Raw genomic sequence first — 21,437 nt, 5'->3', positions numbered from 1 at the left:
CTGATTTCAACTCCTTTGAATATATACTCGGAAAGGGGATTGCTGCATCAACAGAATATTATTAGGCTGGTTACAGTGTACGTGATCATGGATCTCAAATATTTGAAATGCTGTTTTGTAGGGAAGCTTTTGGCTCATTATGAAAGAAATTTGTTAGAAGTTTAATTGAACTGCTTAATGAAGTAGTGAGTCATCTACCATTGTTAAATGTTCAAACAGTGTTTAGGGTGTTGGATTAAAGGACCTCTGAGGTCATTTAAGCCCAGGGATTTTATGATTTCAATTGATTCTAATCATCATTTAAAGAACTCTAAAAGAGTTGGAGGATGCTTCCAAGCAATTTATTTATTTTAAATGGTTCCACGCATTTAGCAGTTGCCTGCTTGAGAAGTAGCTTTATATGGAAAGCATTATTAAAAAAAGAGATCGATACATGAATTTGTTTTTTTCCTATTTTTTTGATAGATAAATTTGTTAAGAAATTTTCATATGGCCCCTTCTTTTGCTTGATCAGAGAACGATTTGCCTCAATTTAACTGACATTTCAATTATCCTAAAAGAAATGAATAGAAGAGATATAGAAAGTGAAATTTTTGTTTATTTAGCTTACACAAGTGCATAAGATATTTTAGATTATTCAAACAGTATACCTATACATTTTTTTTGCATTTACTGTTATTATGTAAATAGGCCTTATGTTTTTTCATGTCTTTGCCAACCAATTCAGGATAAAATCTATGGGTGTTTTTGTCTTCTTAAAAGTTCAAATAGTGAGAAATTTCTAGTCTTAAAAATAAAGGAAAGTTGGAATTCATTTTCCTTATTTTTCTTAGTGTTGTTCCAGTAAGAGAATTTAATACAATTCTTAACATTTTAAACTTATGCTAATGAAGTTTACATTATAGATGTGGCTTTTCTCTCCATCAAGATGGAGTGCTCCATGGGCATATATGTGTTAGACTTGTCTTTCAAGTCTGCACAATTATTGATACAATGTTTTACTTATAGTATGGCTCCATATATACCCCAAAGTTCATTTTGTAGGCATATACTTTTAATCTCAAGAAAATCCAAAAGAGTGTAGATTGCTCAGAGTATTCCATCACAACCCCTGGGAATAAGGAACCTCTAGTTTACTATATGGAGACCCATATTTGATGGATGATTAGATGAATTTGATGTATGTGAATATATATATACATATATATATAAAACATTGATTCATATCCCCACTGTGTCTCCTCTTCTGCTAATTCTCCTCACGGGGATAAGATCAGGGCTTATTTGAATTCCTGTGTTTTATATTTCAGGACCAGTGATAAAAGGAGAAACTTGGCCAAACAAAAAGCTGAAGCTCAAAGGAGGCTTTATGGTCAAAATTCAATAAAAAGGCTCTTACCAGGTTCCTCAGACTGGGAACAGCAGAGACATCAGTTAGAGAGGCGGAAAGAAGAGTTGGTATGAAAATTTTAACAATATACCTACAATTTGAATTGCATAATTCATTGGTCAGATTTTATTTGTAAAATTTCTTCATTTCTAGAAAGAGAGACTTGCTCAATTACGAAAGCAGATTTTAAAAGAAGAACATGAAAATCGGCATATGGGGAATTATAGGTAACTGTGCTTCCATTTTCTTATAGATTGAAGAAGTGTCAAAACAACTATTCTACGTTTTTAACCTTTTAGACTTATTTTGAGCACTGTTTATTTCATTCCTGCTAGCCAGCTTCATGGGTGGTTGTATGAGATCTTTTAAATCTGAAACTATTCCTGTGACCTTATTTACTTTTAATGTAGTATTTTGAGAAAGTCAGGCTTTAGGTCTCCTAGTTTTCTTTCTGTCAGTTCAGAGTGGTTGCTCTACTTTGTTTAAACTCAGATATATCAGGAACCAGGCAGATAATGAAAATGTTTGAAGGAGGCAGATATGAGGCAATACAGAGGGGTGTGGACTGTGTTGAACTGGAACCCCTCCACAGAATCCTTTGACAGGATAAAAGAGGACACCCCCTCTAAATTCCTTGTGTTCTTGGAAAGACTGCTCCTCTTCCTAAGCTTGACGTTAACTTAACAGAATTAGGAGGATTGAGGGCCACAGAGCTTCTCACACCCCTGGTAAAACATTCTTTTCTGCCTTAACATCATCAACAGCAACTCTGAGAACACATTCTTCTCATTCTACCTCTACCCTCTTCTCTTCTTTGGAGAGGCATATTCCACCACCCCAAAAGAGAATATCAAGATGAACGCCTGTATTCTTGTATATGTCAGTAACCACACCGTAATTGCACACTTCCAGCTTATCCCTCATCACCTGCTCTCTCCCATGAAGATATTTCTTCAATATGCCCGATTGCAATTCTCCAACCGCCGCTCCACAACCAAACCCTTATACTATGATTTATGGAGCCTCATTGTTTAATGCCCATTCTCTAGATAAACTTTAATTTGTGTAGGTAACTGATGAAAATTTGCGTGAATTTCTTATAACTGCATTCATCTTTATTTCTAGCACCTAGTAAAGTAACTGGCCAGTTACTTTAGGACCATACTCCTTGAGTAGACCATACTTCTTGAGTAGATGGTCAAGGAGTATCTATGTAATTGAACTTAACTCTTGCACTGCAATAGCTTCTTTTAAACTAGTTGGTTTATCTGATTTATTGTAGACGAATTTATCCTCCTGAAGATAAAACTCTGCTTGAAAAGTACGAAAATTTGTTGGCTGTTGCCTTTCAGACCTTCCTTTCAGGGAGAGCAGCTTCATTCCAGCGAGAGCTGAATAATCCTTTGAAAAGGATGAAGGTAAAGGAATGAATGTTTATAAAGAGAAAAATGAATGAAGCCAAATGATATGTCTTTAAAAACAACCCACCTTAGTCCCACATACAAAAACATTTGTTTTAAGATGCACTTTCCTTCTATTTTAACAGTTGGTAGCATTTCATAACCAACCGTGATTTCATAAATAAGATGTCTAACAGGACAAATTATTCTGTAGAGAATGTTGTTATTATGTTGTAATATCAATCTATCATCATAACATGTCTTTTTACAGAGGTGTGTATATGTAACTCGAATAAAAAAAATCCATTGAATTAACCTAGTGTTTTGCAATGCTCTCATAATTTGGATTGTAACTAATATTATACAGTATTTTTCCCCTGATATCCTGCATAGACCTGTCATATGAGAAATAATTAAAACACACACACACACACACACACACAGTAAGCTCTTTATCGAAATGTCTACCAGTTGTCTTTTGTAGCATAATAAACCATTTACTTGCTCATATTCTGTAATCTTGGCTGAGCTCAGCTGAGTAGTTCTTCAGCTTGGCCTGCTTGGAGTGAATCATAGTTGCATTTATCTGGAAGCTCAACTGGGGCTGGAAATCCAGGAAGTCTTCACTCACATGTCTGGTGTCTCAGTTAAGATAGCTGGAACGTCTGGGGAGCTGGCTCAATGTCTCTTTCTCTTTACATGATTTTTTTTTAAAGATTTTATTTATTTATTTGAGAGAAAGAATGAGATAGAGAGCATGAGAGGGGAGAGGGTCAGAGGGAGAAGCAGACTCCCCGCTGAGCAGGGAGCCCGATGTGGGACTTGATCCCGGGACTCCAGGATCATGACCTGAGCCTAAGGCAGTCGTCCAACCAACTGAGCCACCCAGGTGCCCTCTTTACATGATTTCTTAGCAAGGTAGCCAGATCTCATAACATGGTAGCTTGGAGTTTCAAAAGGAAGCATTGCAAGAGGACAAACCCAGTGTGCAAGTGCTAATCAAGCCTGTGCTTGCACTGTGCTTCCTAAAGTCCCATTGGACAAGTAAGTTTATGTGGACTCATTAAATTGTACTTTATATTACTGGACATTTCACTACAGTGATAACCTCTCATTTCTTGTATACACTGTTATATTGAGTGATTCAAAAATGATAAATTTCATTATAGATAGATTTTGCTATGGTCTCTTTTCACTTAAATTCTGCAACAAGATATAGAGCCACTTTTGAACTGGCTACACCTAAGAGACAGAAGCAGAAGGAATAATGTATACCTCAATGTTCTTTTCCCCCAAAAGTCTTTCTTTTGACATACACAAACGTTTCCACCAGTAGAGTTATATTCTGTGGACCTTTCGTTTTTCTTGATCAAGACAGTAGGAGACCTTTGTTCATTTTCCATCACCTGTTCTGTACTGTTATTTGTCTCTCCAGTGGATACCGCATCAGTTTCATCTTCTCCCCTAATCGTACTTTTTCTGCTAGAAAACCTAGGCATTTTGGAGCCAGATAGACCTACATTCAAATTCCAGGTCCCCCATGTGTTAATTATGTAACCTTAGACTAAACTATTTGATCAACAGTTTGCTCATTACTAATACAATAGTATTAAAACTCTACTTGACAAGTTGGTGGTTAAAATAAAATTGAGGGGCGCCTGGGTGGCTCAGTCGTTAAACGTCTGCCTTTGGCTCAGGTCACGATCCCAGGGTCCTGGGATCCAGCCCTGCATTGGTCTCCCTGCTCCATGGGGAGCCTGCTTCTCCCTCTCCCACTCCCCCTGCTTGTGTTCCCTCTCTCGCTGTGTCTCCCTCTGTCAAATAAACAAATAAAATCTTTAAAAAAATAAAAATAAAATTGAGGTTAATTAAAATAGTCTACTTAAAGTACTTGTCACATAATAGGCTTCGAATCTTAATTCCCTTCTTCCTTATCTTCTTCAAAATCTAGTTTAAATGTCACAACTTTGCCTGCCCTGGTCCATTGGTTTGTGAGCCTCTTCTTATACAAATAACACACTATCTTCAGTACTGTTGTTTTTGGCCTTTTTAGGTCCTTTATGCTTCAATACACATTTTAGAATTGACTTGATTTTAAATTTTGATTAATTTTTGTATTACAAAGTAGCTGCTGGATTTTAATTGGGACTGTGAGGAATCTATATTAACAGTAATATTAACAGTACTGAGGAATTAACAGTTCTGAGTTTTCTGATCCATAAATATGGCATATCTCTCCATCTACTTGAGTCTTTAATTACTCTGCTGTGTTTATAGCTTTTGGTGTATAGTTTTTGCACATCTGTAATTAAATTTATTGCTAAGTATTGGATGTTTTTGCTACTATTGCCAGTAATACAGTTTTTAAAATTTTTCATTTTTAAATTTGTTTTCAGGATGTAAACATCTGATTTTTTTGTATATTGCCCTTATATCTAGCAATTTTTACATATTATATTTTTATTAACTACCATTCTAAATTAATTTCTGGTTTTTATTTGGTTATTTAGAAGTTTTTTGCTTAATTTCCATACATTAAAACTTTCTTGCTTTATTTTTGTTAAAAATTTCTAGTTTAGAAAACATTCTGATTTTAATATTGTAAAATGAATTGATGCTTGCTTTAACTCAATAGAGTACTTATTTTGTGAATGTTCCAAGTGTTTGTGAAAATAATGTGCTACTACTACAGGTGTTGGTTATAGAGTTTTATACATGTCATAAGTAAATTTGGCTATTAGTCTTGTTCAAATATTCTATATCCTTTCTGATTTTTTTGGCCAACTAGTTCTAGCAATTACTGAGAGAGACTGTTAAAAACTTCCAACTGTCATTGTGGATTTAGTTCTGTCGATTTTTGTTTCATATACTTTGAAGTTATGAAGGTGTCTTTCTAATGAATTCATCCTTTCTATTTTATCATTATGAAATATTTACCTTTCCCTTCAATAATATCCCGTGTCATAAGTTTACTTTTTGCGACTAATGTAGCCAACTAGTTTCTTTCTTATGGCTACTGTTTCAATGACATATCTTGACATTTATCAACTCATCTGTGTTCTTATATTTAAAATATCTCTGGTAAATACCATTGTAGTTGGGTGATATTTGTTTTAAAATTCAGTCTGACACTATCTGTCTCTTAATCATTTCACACATTTACTGGTATAGGTGGGTTTATGTCTTCCCTTTTGCTCTTTGTTCTCTATTCCATTTGTTCATTATTTTTTCATTGCTCCCTTTATTCTTTTGGAAAAACAAATTATTTTTTGTTATACTATTTTATCTTCTCTTTTGGTTTTTAGTTATATTGCAGCATAATATTTTTTAAAAGAAATTACAGTATACATCCTTAAATGATAATAACCTTCCTTGAATTAAGGATCCTTGAATTAAGGATCATAAGTTTAGTTTCATTTAGTCCCTCCCTCTGACTTTGTGTTGTTAACATATATTTTACTTTTACTTATGTTAAAAACCTCAGAATACATTGTTAGTATTGTCTAAGCAATCAGTGGTCTTTAATAGTTTTCTAACTAACCTTTCCTATTTACTCACATATATACCCTTTCTTGTGTTCTTCATTTTGTCATACAGATTTATGCTTCTAACAAGGGTTATCTTTCTTCAGTTTGAAGAAACTTTCTTTAGTACTTCATATTCCTTGTAGCATAAATGTTTTGATTAATTTTTAGTCTCTCTTGTTTTTTGGTCAGAAATTCTCTTTCATTTTGTCTTTTTTAAGTGGAGTTTAACTGGGTATAGAATTCTATCTTGGCAGGCTTTTTTTTTTTTTTTTCCTTTCAGCACTTTTGTAGATATCACTTATTTTTCTTCTGGTTCTTATTGTTCCTATTCAGAATTCAACCATCATTATTTTTGTTTTCCTTCTAAATGTAATATGTCTTTTTCCCTGGCTGCTTTTTTTTCCCCTAGCATTTTGACTTTGGTGTGTTTATGTGTGACTTTCTTTGTATTAATCCTGCTTGTAATTTTCTCAGTTTCTTGAAGCTCTGGCTTAATTTAGTATTTCATTGGTTTTGGAAAATTCTCCTCCATTATTTCTTCAGATATTGCTGCTGCATTATTTTGGTTTTGTCTCTTTATGGGACTCTAACTACACATATATTAGGTCATTGGACAGCATCCTGTGTTTCCTTGATACTCTGTTCTATTTTTCCTTTCTTTATCCTTTCTTTGTGCTTCAGTTTGGATAATTTCCACTGACATATCTTTGCTCTGCCCAGTCTGTCATAATATCTTCTTAATTTTTTATTATATTTTTCAACTCAAGAATGTCCATTTTTTTTAAGACTTTATTTATTTATTTGACAGAGAGAGACAGCAAGAGAGGGAACACAAGCAGGGGGAGTGGGAGAGGGAGAAGCAGACTTCCTGCTGAGCAAGGAGCCCGATGCAGGGCTCGATCCCAGGACCCTGGGATCATGACCTCAGCCAAAAGCAGACGCCTAACCGACTGAGCCACCCAGATGCCCCTATCCATTTGGTTTTTTAAAATCTCATTTCTCTTTTGAAATTCTGCATCTTTCATTCCTTTTTTTCATTTTTCATCAATTTCCTTTAATACGTATGTAGTAGTTATTTTAAAATCCTTGTTTGTTAATTTTAACATCTGGATCATAAGGACCTGCTTTTTAAAATATTTTTTTCCTTTTTATCATGGGTCACATTTTCTTATTTTGGATATCCTACAATTTTTATTTGACAGTTTCTATAAAAGAATTATTAAAATTGAACTGATATTATTTTCTCCAAAAAAAGGTATATCTTTCTTCTTTCAGGGTGCTAAGGTAAGGGGCTAATCACTTTCAGCCAAAGAAAAGTTGAACAAAAGCAAAAATCAAGAAGTGGAACTACATCAAACTTAAAAGCTTCTGCACAGCAAAAGAAATAATCAACAACATGAAAAGGCAACCTGCAGAACAGGAGAACATTTTTGCAAACCATATATATGATAAGGGCTTAATATCCAAAATATTTAAAGAACTCATGCAACTGTATACCAACGATAACATAAAAGAATCTAAAAAATGGGCAGAGGAGCTAAACGGACATTTTTTTCCAAAGAAGACATCCAAATGTCCAACTGGTACATGGGAAAATGCTCAGCATCACTAATCGTCAGGGAAATACAAATCAAAACCACAATGAAGTGCCATCTCACACCTGTTAGAGTGGCTATCATCAAGAAGACAAGAGATAGCAAGTGTTGGTGAGGATGTGGAGAAAAGGGAACCCTTGTATACTGTTAGTTTGGGAATATAAGTTGACTCAGCCACTATAGAAAGCAATATGGAGGTTTCTCAAAAAGTTAAAAATAGATCTAACATATGATCCAGCAATTCCACTTCTGGGTTATACCCAAAGGAAATGAAAACAGGATATCAAAGCGATAAATTCACTCCCATGTTTATTGCAGCATTATTCACAGTAGCCAAGATTTGGAAACAATGTAAGCGCCTGTCAATGGATGAATGGATAAAGATGATGTGGTATATATGTACAATGGAGTATTTTCAGCCATGAGGAAGAAGGAAGTCCTGCCATTGTGACAACATTGATGGACCTTGAGAACATTAGGCTAATTGAGATAAGTCAGACAGAAAAAGACAAATACTATAGGATTTCACTTTTATGTGGAATCCAGAAAAGCCAAACTCATAAAAATAGTGAAATGGTGGTTACCAGGGTTCAGGTGTGGGGGGATAGGAGATTGTTTAAGGATACATTCTTGCAACTACTAGTAAATAAGTCTTAGAGATAAAATGTACAGTATAGTGTATATAGACAACATTGCCTTCTAATCACCAAACTTGCTAAGAGAACAGATATTTATTATTCCAGTCACAGAAATGATAATTATGCGATGTATTGGAGAAGCTAACTATTACTACACTGACAATCATATTAAATATATAAATGTGTCTTTGCACAATGTTATATGTCAAATTTATTTCTATTAAAAAAGAAAGAAGAAAGAAAAAAAGAAAGAAAGAAAAAAGAAAAAGAAAGAAAGAAAGAAAAAAAAAGAAAAAGAAAGAAAAAAAAAAGAAAGAAAAGTTGAACTGGGTCCAGTATGGGCTGTGGTAGTTTTAGTGTACTGTCTTGTTTCAAGTGTCCGAAGAATGAAATTTATTCAGTGTTTATTACAGACCTCATTTTCTATTGGTATCTAAAAACTGTAAGACTACAGAGGAGTATTACTGGCTTTCACATTCCTCTCTGTCTTCCTACTCCTCTACATGCTCACTAAAATTGCTGTCAAAGAGACCCAGCAGGTGAAGAGAACAAGCTCTGTGGGGCGGTTCTAGATGTTACACTAGCCTACATGACCATGGAAAACTCTATTAGATTCTCTTTATCCCAGCCTATTATAGACGTGGTCTCTGCCCATCTGTGTGCAGACTTGACAAATGATTCCAAAGTAGAAAATGGCTACTCATATCTGCTTACCTAGAACTTTTCCCCCTCTGGTATTTAGTTTATTTTACATTACTTTTTATCTACAGTTTTCTGATGTCTTAAAAAAAATGATTATTTAGTTTATCTTTTTCTAGCTCCTATAATGAAAGTATTATCTATTATGATCTTTCTCCTCAGCAGAAACAGAACTCTTTGAGTTTCTTTTTAACTATCTTGTGTTGCTGTCACAGGAATTCATTGTAGAATTATTATTTAATCAAAACATTATAGCAAAAGTATTTTGGTATTTTAATAGCTAAGCTTTGTTGGATTGGGATGGAGAGTAACTTATTTTACCAATTTCCATTGCACAGTAAGATTTCTAGTTTCTTCAAAAATCTTTTTATAAGAGACTGAAATATGTCATAAATATATAAATGGAGATGTGGTATTTTTATAGGTTGAATAAATAACTCAAGGAAGCTATTGATTATACCTCTTTCAGAGTAGCTATTATACTCTATTTGCTCTGGTTTGCTCAAAATCTATTTCAGTATATGTTTTTATAACTTTCCCCTTGACATCACGGTGACTCTAGAAGAGCAAGTATTATGCCCATAGAATGAAAATCTTTCATAAAGTTCTAAAGATACTCTTGCACAATAGTTAAAATTTTGAAAGAGTTACCTTAAATTGTACCATTTACCAAATACTAACATTAGATTGTTCCAAATGAAACTATTAGGCCAATCATCAATTTTCTTCTGAAGTCATAATATTATTTTGCACTAATTAATATAGCAATGATTGATGAAATTGTGCTCTGGAAAACTAGAGTGAACTTTTGGAAATTTTAAAATGTTCAATAGGCTAATTTATTGGAGTATTGTACTCTAAGATTTTAATAGTGTACTAGAACATAAGGATACATTTGTTTATGATATTAATGCATAATAGATTTCAGCTATGTATTGTTTAAATTGCCAGATTTTAGTGAAGGTTTCTTCAAGAGATTTTTCCATAACTCTTTATTTCTCATTTGATCTGAGCAATCTTCATTAAATAGTTCCAGGACTCCTTATTGCACACTAATTTATGGAGATTAATGATCTTGGAAAAATTCTAGAGTCCATTAGTGATCACAGTTTTAATATTTTTTTTTAAGGAAGAAGATATTTTGGATCTTCTGGAACAATGTGAAATTGACGATGAAAAATTGATGGGCAAAACTGCCAAGCCTCGAGGACCAAAGGTGCTGTTCCTGTACATTCTTTACTATCAAAGTAGATGCTACTAAGTACAGTTGATTTTACCTTTTCTTACTGTAAGAATGACTGATGCCACTTTCAAGGAACTGTATGGACTATGTGTCCAGTGCAGATAGAATTAGGAGATACACTCAGGAGAAGTTTTATTATGTTAGTGTCTCTCATTTTTAATTTTTTTTTAAAAGGTTTTATTTATTTATTTGACAGAGAGCGAGAGCTAGCACAAGTAGGCAGAGTGGCAGGCAGAGGGAGAGGGAGAAGCAGGCTCCCTGCTGAGCAGAGGCAGAGAGCCCGATCTGGGGCTCAGTCTCAGGACCCTGGGATCATGACTTGAGCCAAAGGCAGATGTTTAACTGACCGAGCCCACCCAGGCGCTCCAAGTTTTCCTCATTTTTTAATTCTTTCCCTAATGCTCGTGAAAACCCTATGAGTTAGGACTAAGAGGGACTTAAAACTAGTACCCTTATTCTATACTCAGTATTACATTTTTCTCATATTTCTAGACATACAATTATCAGAGATGTGTAGCATTACAGTTAGGCAAATCATGACTCTGGAAATCCTTATGGGGGGCCACTTATTGTTGACCCAGTAACATTGAAATTATGTTAGTTAAAATAGGTATGGTTTCTAGGAATAAACAGAAAGCTCTCATGCAAGCAAAAATGTGCAGGTGTTTGCTTTACCTTCACCCTCTCTTTAGTGATGATCTACATGTTCCTTTTTTTATATGTTAAAGGCTTTGGTAGTACAGTAGGAAAATGGTGAATTTGCAAAATCTTGGCTATTTTAAAAAAAAATTATCCATTCATTGCTTGATTACAGATCGCCTTCTAATCCAGCTGAACCATTGCTGCCTTTGTGAAATCTTCCCTCACTCCCCTAGTTAGACTTAGCTCTTCCTTCTTCTGCTTATTCTGCTGTGCTACAAATAACACTTTAAGAGCATTCGTGACAATTGTGTGCATGTTTGCTTTAGAATGAACTTGTAAGTACTTTGAGGGTAGGAAGCATATTGTCATCTCTAGCACCTTGCACAGTGTTTAGTACTTAGCAGGTTATCAAAAGCCATTAGTTAAATTTGTTGAATGTGTCCACAAGGACCTCATTTGCTAGTGGAAGAACAGATAGGTGAACCAAAGTCCAGGGTATATTGTGGCAAGTGCTGTAATAAAGGGAGTGGAAAGTGCTACAACAACATAGAGAAAAAAGGGATTGGTAGACTGTGGCTGGCCACAAAAGGAAGTGACATTGGAATTGGGTCTTAAAAAAAAAAATGACTAGTGCTCTAAATATTTAGGAGCCGGGGAAGGATATTCAGGGTAGAGGGAATACTTAAGGCAAGCACATGGAGGTGTGACATTGCATAGAGTATTGGAGAAACAAGAAAGAATTTGGTATCACTCATATGGAAGGTTCCTGGGAGTAAAATAGTACAAGATGAACCTGGCGAAAGATATGTATCTGGTGGAGATCAGAGACCTTGGATGTCAGGCACCGTTCTTCTGAAATATGTGCTTTATACTGAAGAATTGTGGACAGTGCAGTTAATGCCTCTAATATATTTTAGAGTATCTGTAAAAGTGAATAGGTTCTAAGCTTTGTGTATTAATTATTGCAATTTGGCAAACCAGTTGTGAGACAACTTAGGGGCACAATATTTATGGCAGAATGGCAAATGCAAAGGCCCTGAAACAGCTGTCTATCATACTTTGCTTCATTAAATAAGGCTTATCATCCAAATAAAAATATAAGCTCCTGGAAGGCAGAATTCACATTGTATATTTTTTTCAACCCTTCTTATTCTAGGCAAGAGTAGAAACTATCTGTATTTGTTGAAATGAAATGAATTGACTAGTTTCTGTAGGTATTAATGCTGGTAATATTTCAAAATTGTTGAAAGCTGTATAATCAGTCTGAAGTAAAAGCATTTTTATAACTTTTAACTTAATTTGCACTAATTAATATAGAAATGATTGATGAAGTTGTGCTCTGGAAAACTAGAGTGAACTTTTGGAAATTTTAAAATGTTCAATAGGCTAATTTATTGAAGTATTGTACTCTAAGATTTTAATAGTGTACTAGAACATAAGGATACATTTGTTTATGATATTAATGCATAATAGATTTCAGCTATGTATTGTTTAAATTGCCAGATTTTAGTGAAGGTTTCTTCACTTTCACACTGAGGATCTGGGGTGAGCCAAACTTCAAAGCAGCCTTTCATTTTTAGAGGGATGATATCATATGGTAAACATTAATTTCCAGTGTATTTATGGTAGAAGAATAATTGAAGATAGTGACGACTAAATGAAGCTTGTACTAGGAGAAATAATAACTTTTCACTTATTTGAGAAACTAAGAAATATTAATTAGCTATATAAATAATAAATACCACATAAAGTATTATCTATTAGCATTGTTCTTTTTTTTCAGCTAGGTGGTAGGGACATACTAATCTTTATGCTATTTACATATTTATTATGTATGGCCCAGTTCATAATAAAATTGGACATAAAATTAGTAGTATGGCTTGTGTCCTAACTCAATGCCAATTTACAAATTCCATTTTGTAGTTAAGGTACTGTTTGAAGTTCACACTGCTATAACTTCTTATTAATTATTGCTTGAACAGTTTGTTGGTCAAAAAGTCCCAAATGCGTATATGACACAAAGGTTCAGCTATCTGTTTCCCTTAGTGATTCTTTATAGGATCAAATAACTCATTATGTAGTCAAGTTCTTTAAGAACCCCTAAAGCTGTTTGCCTACGTGTAAGAGGACACTACTAGCAAGCCTGGTTGTGCCACTGTTTCTTTGGGGTCTGCGAGACTTCTGAAGAAACATGCCTCCTCTAGAATTCATATTCCCCAAGACTATCAAACTCTTCCATGATTGTGTACTAGTCAGTGTTTTTATGCATATCTCTTTGAACAGTGTTAGGGCTCAGTAAATATTAGACTATCAAAAGGAAAACATACTTTGAAATACAAGTTGGTACCGTAGTGCATTAAATTTCTTTTCCTGCTTTCTTTGGTTATTTTTCACCCTTTGCAAAGGCGGTGACTTTAAGAGGATCATGGTTTGGCTTACTGTGTCTTCCAGGCACTTCATGAAATGCTGTTTCTCTCTTTATCTTTCATCCTACACCGATACATGAGAAGATATACCTTATTTCTGTGAAATGCCATGGTAACCAAGGGTTTCATGATGGTGTATGCTAGCATCAAAGCACTTTTGTTTAACAGAGAACAAGAATCTAGTGTATAGCTACAGGAGCCTTTTCCAGCAGGAGTAAGAGGCGTATGGTTTGTATAATAAATAGTCTCTTAAAATGACTACGTTATAAAAATGTCTTGTTCTTGGTTGTGCACATTCTTTCTGAAGTGAAGCTGGCCTACTTCCCTTATCTTTTATTCCCTGGGCTGGCATCCTTGGAAACACATTGATTGGGAGGTTTGGAGACAAGTAATTCTAATGGAAATATTGGAACATAACAGCAGGGCATTTTGAATCATTACAGATTTACCCTTCTACATGGCACCTAGCCTCCAAAAATTCTTGTCATGCTGACTTTTACATGATACCACTTATTTTATGTAGCATGGGCAATGAAGAGCAGTGTTCCTCCATTATGGCCAGACCTATATGTCAGATTTAGAAATCCTACGAGAAGAGGCACGTGCTGTTCAGAACCAATTTGGAAAGTAGACAATTAACTAAAAATTTTTATTTGGAAAAATATCCACAGCAAATTAGACATGCGAGGAATACCTTGCTTTGGGTTACACATTATCGGAGTGGATAGGCTCATAGGCTGTGTTTAATGATGTGGCCTTACTATACTTACAGTAATTCATCTTATTTTATTTACAGTGGGGTTTTTTTTAAGATTTTATTTATTTATTTATTTATTTGAGAGAGAGAGAGAACAAGCAGGGGGATGGACAGAGGGAGAAGCAGGCTCTCTGCTGAGCAGGGAGCCCGATGCGAGGCTCGATCCCAGGACCCTGGGATCACAACCCAAGCGGAAGGCAGCCGCTTAACCGACTGAGCCACCAGGCGCTCCTTTACTGGCCGTGGTTTAACTGGCTGCTGCTTTCTTACTCTTTCTGCCTTTCTTCTCCCCGCCCCCACCCTTCTCTCTTCTTCTCTCTCTCACAAGCTACACACACACACACACACACACACACACACACACACACAGTGACTGCACATCAGTGATACAACAAAAGTACACCTCTGCGTTTTGATGAGTAATGAGTAATCTCTCTGTATGGAATGAAGAAAAGCTGATTACGTCTCTGATTTTTATATTTTCATTTTCATCTCAAATACTTTATTTTGTTATTCTTTGTGGGTACTCTGGTCATTTCCTCAAATCACGCAGAAACAGCATTTTCCTCATCACGACTGAGCTCTGTAGCATTGAAGAAGGACCATTTGGCCGAAGCAGAACCATCAGTGGCTAGCACGGCAGGCCAAAGGCAGCCTGGTAGCAGTCATGCTTTGGGGGGTTTTCAGGCTTTGGTGAAAAGCAGCAAGCATAAGCGGGAAATTAAGAATAGTAACTCCTCATGCTAATAATTTATTAGGAGCGTTGTGAATTCTGACAGGAGAACCCATTTCCCTCTCGTTTAGCCTCTATCCTCCATGCCTGAGAGCTCTGAGGTAATGAAAAGACAGAAATACTACAGCAGCGACAGCAGTTACGACAGCAGCCGCAGCGCTTCAGAACCCGAGGATGAGAACGAAGAGTACCAAAATAAGAACAGAGAAAAGCAAGTTACGTATAACCTTAAACAGTCCAACAACTACAAATTAATTCAACAATCCAGTAAGTTAATTTCTTCTAATTTCGTTGTTATGTGAAGAATTATGGAATGGAAATTACTGAACTCAATAAAAAACCTTGGGCCACAAGAACCCTTGCCGTGTGTGAGGGGAGCTGGACTCCATCCCACTTCCTTCCCTCACCTGACCTGGGCACACTGCACAATCCCTTCCAGGGGCTGCACATGGAAAACAAACAGGCTGAATGAAGGATCTCTGCGAGTCCTTTCTTCTCTATTTCATAGTTTTTGTGATGTCCTGGATTGTTGCATGGATTTTGTGAAATGGGCCTCATGGCTGCTGATCTGCGGGCTGCATTCTCTCTTAAGACAGTTATGTTCCCTCATTCCTTCTCCCCCCGCTTTCCCTCCCTTTTGGTCACCAGTTTTATTTTATATGCTCACCTCTTCTTAAAAAATGTGTGTATCTCTCCAGGCATTTGACTTGAACCTCTCTGTGAGCCGCGCAATTGTGAAATAGTTGAAGTTTTGTTCCCTCCTGTTTTCATCAGGGCTAAGCGCTTAAGTGAGGACTTTTGGGATACCTACAGCAAGTATTCCGGACAGTAACCAGCCAGCTGCTCTGTTGGCTTCCCTTCTGCCTTCTTCTTTTCTCTTTCTTCCTTTCTTTTCACATTTTCTCTCTCCTCCATTCTGTCACTCATTCCTTCTTTGATTTCACATGTGTCCACGATTCTTTCATCCCCCGAAGTCCAGTGTGGTACTGCTGTTTTCTCAGGCTCATTTGGATCCCTCTTTCCCCATGCTGCCTCCAAGGCAAGGCTTTTCTTAACCCCTCTCCTGTCTCTGCCTCGTCCTCCATTGTCCCAGGGCTCCACGAGAGGGACCAGTTCAGTCACGCAATAAACACAACTGTGATCCTTCGTTGATCTCCAGCACTGGTTTACTTAATACATTAGTTCTCTGGTAATGAGAGTGCTTCAAACCTGGCATTCCATACTTATGGCAAAATGCCACAAGGAATGCAGCACAAACAGATGAAGACTTTTAATTATCTCTTCCCAAATTATCATGAAGACTTTTAATATTCTTTCTTTTCCTTTTCCTTTACTTTCTTTTACTGAATTGTTTTATAAAGATACATGCTAATGTTCCTGTCTTTGAGAGTTCATGTGTTTGGAGGGGAAATAATGTATTATATTGCATTTCATTTATTTATTTACTCATTTAAGATGTCTATTGTGAGCACCTGTTCTAGAGTTTGCAAGCTATTTTATCAATTACTTCCTTTGTTCCTTAAAGATGCCTTAAGTACTTTCAGCATGTCTCTGAAAGTATGGCTCTGTTTCTCTTTTGGAAGCTGACATTGTCTTGTCCAGATCTCATTGGTTGTTTAACCCCTTGTGTAAGGTGTGCATCCCTAAGAGCACAAGCCAACAGAGGATGAGGGTAGGGTTGCGAAAATGTTGCCAAGATTTCTATAGCTCTGACATTGTTCTTTGTTCTCAGACCAAAAATAAATTGAGATCAGAAAAATAGTGCACTAAAAATGTTTTTAAGTGTGAATTCACATTTTAAAGCTAACTTAGCTCAGTTATATAGCTTCTTCCTTATTAGTTATATTTTATTTTTATAGTCATTAGGAATTACCACAAAGGTTTCCATTTGTTTTATATTCTCTCTTTAATATTACACTGAGGAATACCATAGCCATAAACCCTCCTTGAGCTTTCTCTCCAAAGTGATGCTAATGATGGGACAAAATCCAGATTATGTGTAACATTTTCTGGTGTAGAGAGCTAACTTAGGAAACTTACACTTGTTATAGTTTCAAAGATATATTTTGGGTTGATATAAGGTGTTCATATATAAAACTATATGAAATATTTTTCTCGCATAACTTGTATATGCAGGTTACAACCATTTTTTGCTCGTCTGCCTAAATATTATTGGCGTATCTAGTGACTTAATTATTCTGTCTGAATTTCCAGTGTATGCAGGGGAAAAATGGGAATCTGTCGTGATTCAAGAGAAAGGATATTTTCCTTCTGCACCTGTGATCAGGTTATACATGTCCAAACTATCACCTTAAGCCCTTAAAGAGAGCAGAACCAAGGTGTAGGTAGTAGCACATGCTTTTGTGTTTTCCTAGTAGCATATTGACTAGTGATATGTTCCTCACACAGCTCTTTTCTAGAAGTATAGTCCTTTAAAAAAATTGGATGTGACTTTTAGGTTCAGGAGAAAGTTAATAATTGGAACAAGTGGAAGGTTTTTTTTTTAAACATCTTTTATAGCTTTAATGAGTATATTTTTTATACTCACCAGAACCAAATGGTATTAGGCTTATCATCGACTCAAAATATCCTATAGAAATACATCCCTAAATATAAAGGCAATGTCCATTGCCTTTATAAAGGTTTAAATTTTTTTCAACAGCTAATGAAGAGAAATATTTGGGTATTCAACCTGCCTTCATGTGAGTTTTATTAATTTATTTAATTAATGAAGATTGATGTATTCCCCAAGCAGAGAGAGAATATAGAACAGAGGGTATTTACAAAATGAACTGAAAAGGATATAACTGTTGAAGATATTGAGTGATATTCCTATGCCAGGAATCAAAATTTACCTGGAACAGTTGGTTCTCTTTTTTAAATGGTCTCACTATTCATTGGGGAAGATATTCTTTGGTTTTCCCTAGTTTGTTCTGATAACAACCCTCTAGACCTAGACATTTTTTTCTTGACTTAAATCTTCTACTATGGGAATTTAAATCTAGGTTTTTTTTTTTTTCATTCTTGTCTCCTGTGAATAAGAAGACTACCTGTCTACTACTACTCTTGTAATAGCAATTATATATTTAAACTCCATTAGGATAATCTTTATGTCTTTCTTCTGTTTTACTGTTTTTTTTTTTCCTTACGTGCCCTAAATTCTATAACATCCATTTATTCTGGCCACTCTCTAGACTCCTTTCCATCCCTCCCTATGAATCTTGCTATAAAATATTCTATTTTTAACCTATACATGGATTCTAATCAATGATCAGTCTAATGCAAAGATAGTAGGTGGCATCATGCTTTAGAAAGAAAGGGAGGATACTGACATTATATAGGTCAGGACTTAAACCTGAGCTTGGCCATTTTCTCGTCATGTGATCTTGAGAAAGTTCTTCTTCTGAGCCTCCAGACAATGCAGATTCCTACTTCAGAGGGTTTCTGTGAGGATTAAGATGAAAGTGTAGCACCTAGCAAGGTGCCTGGCTTATAGAAGGTGCTCTGTAAATGTTAGTTTTCCTTTCTTCTGGTTCCTTTATGTCATGTTTCAAGAACAGAACTGTTTAAAAAATTGTTCTCATGGTAACCATCCTTAATACATGATAGGGGTTCTGCACCAAATTTACTGTTTAAGCTGAAGAATTAACTTCAAACTCATATTCTCGTGATGATGTCTGTGCTTTCACATTTATTGCTGTTTTGCTACCATGTGGTCTAATTGTTAGTTTAAATCTGATGCAGTAGGAAACTTACTAACTCTGCTACTGTACTGTCCCTCCTCTCCATTATCATAGGCTCCATTAGGCGCTCAGTCAGTTGCCCTCGGTCCATCTCTTCTCAGTCACCTTCCAGCGCGGACAGCCGCCCCTTTTCTGCGCAACAAGTGATACCAGCATCCCGGCCAACTTCAGGGTCCCGGTCACATTCTTTAAACCGTGCCTCCTCCTACATGAGGCATCTGCCTCACACTAATGATGCCAGCTCTCCTAACTCTCAGATGGTAAGTCACTGATCTTGCTCCTCTGAGATTACAGGAAGCACTATCCTCAGGATTTAGACGGCAAGGGATTGGCTGGGAGGATGGGAGGAGGACAGATTGCACCCCAGGTCCTTTCTGTAACTCAGCTCACGGTCTTCTGGAATTTGGATGATTCATCTATCTTAACCTGTAACTTAAAAAGCAGACCCCACTATATCATAGAACTTGAGGATGGACACAGAATAGCATTTTATTTTCCATTTGCTGATGGTGTAGGATAATTTTGTTGAATTTTATCTGAGTAGGTATATAATCTTGCAGTGTATTGTGCAGTACAGCTGTAAATTTGGGGAAATTTGTTGGACGGTAAATTTTCCTTAATGGGACTCCTGATTAATAGATTAAAAAAACAAACCATTGATAAATTAGCTTTAGAGCACTGAAGTATTAACATTGTTGATAATGTTTTCTTTATATTTAAATTAACATATATCATTCTCTCCTTAGCATGAATCCCAGAGATTCGTGTTGAAGAAGTCAGCGAGTTTATTTTGCAACCAGGCTTACTTGTAGATGCTCAAATAGATATCTCCTTGTACCCTCACATAGGCCAGGGATTTATTTAATTTGTTTATTTAATGTGAATGATGTTCCCAAATAGAAGAGTTTAGAAAATATAAATGAATGAATTTCACTTGGTAACAATCAATAATTATTTTTTCTAATCAAGAATTGCCTAGGGTATATGTAACAAATGAACTGACCAGGAAGTCTTTTTTTAAACACTTATATTTTTATTTTAGTATTTTGAGCTAAATAAACTATAACTGTGTGGAAGTGAAAGACACTCTTGGGAAATCATATCCAGTTAACCCTAAGAGTAAATGTAAAAGAAATTATTTTCTTTTTCATTGTTTTTTTTTAATTAAAAGTACATCATTTTTACCTAGAAATATCTTTCAGATTATAGTGGCACAATGAAATAAGACCCCCTCCAAATATCTGTATTCTTTCAAATTTAAGAGTGAGTCTTTGCGGCAACTGAGAACAAAGGAACAAGAAGACGATCTAACGAGTCAGACCTTATTTGTCCTCAAGGACATGAAGATCCGGTTTCCAGGAAAATCAGATGCAGAATCATTACTTCTGATAGAAGATGTGAGTATTTGATGTATACAAAATTTCAAGGAGCTCGCAACTTTTTATTCTTCTTAAAATATTAAAATTTATTTCCTGATGGCATTATTCTCAATGACATGGTAAACTTAACTGATGTTCTTTTCAACCTCCTTTTCAACCTTAAACTTCAAGAAAATACAGGGGTTATATTAATTATTATGATTCATGAGCAGTGAGATCACGTAATCAGTAATGCAAAGTATCTTTTAGTGTCTAGTCTTATTTTAATGATGCAATTGCTTCAAGTGAGAATAATTACTGTTCTTAATGATGAAAGAAATCTCAAAGTTAAACCTCCTTCTGTAAAGATTTAGAAGGATCTAACATGGTTTGAGTTGCAATGAAAAAAAAAAATAGGGCCCTGGGTATGAAATGTCAAGAATATTTGAATGTGATACCTTGAATGGTTTTTGTCAAATTGTGAAATGGCTTATGTTGGGGGTGTTTTTCTTCTTATAAACACATTTGCACCACCCAGTGGAACATTCTAAAATGACACAGTCCTGAAAATTCACATTAAAGTCAATGACTTACTCCTATTTTAGAAAGAAGTTCCAAGTTATTCAGATATTTCTGGTGAAAGAGCATTCCTTCAGAGATTGATTTTATTTAAACATCTGTTTCAAATTGACATTCCTAGGTAATCCCTCAGTAACAGAAGATTGTTTTCTGGTTTCCCTGTTTTGTTTAGTTTTGTTTGGGGTTTTGGTTTTGGTTTTTAGTTGTGGGTTTTTTTTGGTTTGTTTTGGTTTGTTTTTGTTGTTGCTGTTGTTGTTCCAGAGGAGAAGGCACCATCTAGTGGCCAGTTGTAGGATAAGAACCAGAATGATGCACTTGGCATGTTTCACATTTTATCATTACTTTAGACCTGTCTGAAGCAACGGTCCTTCTGAAACGAAACAAACAAACCAAAAAGTCCTACAACAAATAATAACAAAAATTTAACTTTCTTAATTTAAAAAATTAATAGTGGCAATTTCTATTTTGTAATGACATAGTTATGAGCAAAATCCCCAAATATTTTACATTATTTTGTTATATGAATATTTTAAAAAGTGAAAATGGTATCTTACTTACAAACGAGCTGATATTTGTTACATCAAGGAGAAAGGAGGAAAAATTAACATTAGTTGTAAAGCATTATGTAGATGTGTTTTTATTTACATGTTATTTTATTCAATCAAGTTATTTTCTAGGTAAAGACAAAAATTTGTACCATTTTACGT

The 21,437-nt window shown here is 35.4% G+C and overlaps 1 protein-coding gene across 13 annotated transcripts in view; it reads left to right on the top strand.

Annotated features, from left to right (window-relative positions):
* Window positions 1-21,437, top strand: part of TTLL7 (tubulin tyrosine ligase like 7) — a 151,443-nt gene that overhangs the window by 86,487 nt on the left and 43,519 nt on the right. For all 13 annotated transcript variants that reach the window (XR_003516795.2, XR_004820044.1, XM_027575269.2 and 10 more), the window contains 7 exons: window positions 1,311-1,458; window positions 1,544-1,617; window positions 2,673-2,808; window positions 10,379-10,465; window positions 15,122-15,317; window positions 18,848-19,053; window positions 20,056-20,190. Coding sequence is in view for 11 of the 13 variants with exons in the window: in XM_027575269.2 (XP_027431070.1) it covers window positions 1,311-1,458; window positions 1,544-1,617; window positions 2,673-2,808; window positions 10,379-10,465; window positions 15,122-15,317; window positions 18,848-19,053; window positions 20,056-20,190 (982 nt within the window). In the remaining 2 variants the exon portion in view is untranslated. The remainder of the gene's footprint in view (window positions 1-1,310; window positions 1,459-1,543; window positions 1,618-2,672; window positions 2,809-10,378; window positions 10,466-15,121; window positions 15,318-18,847; window positions 19,054-20,055; window positions 20,191-21,437) is intronic.

This window comes from Zalophus californianus, chromosome 4 (assembly GCF_009762305.2).
Source record: "Zalophus californianus isolate mZalCal1 chromosome 4, mZalCal1.pri.v2, whole genome shotgun sequence".
NCBI lineage: Eukaryota > Metazoa > Chordata > Mammalia > Carnivora > Otariidae > Zalophus > Zalophus californianus.
The sequence above is the reverse complement of the archived record's forward strand: the minus strand, read 5'-3'. Positions and strand labels throughout refer to the sequence as shown.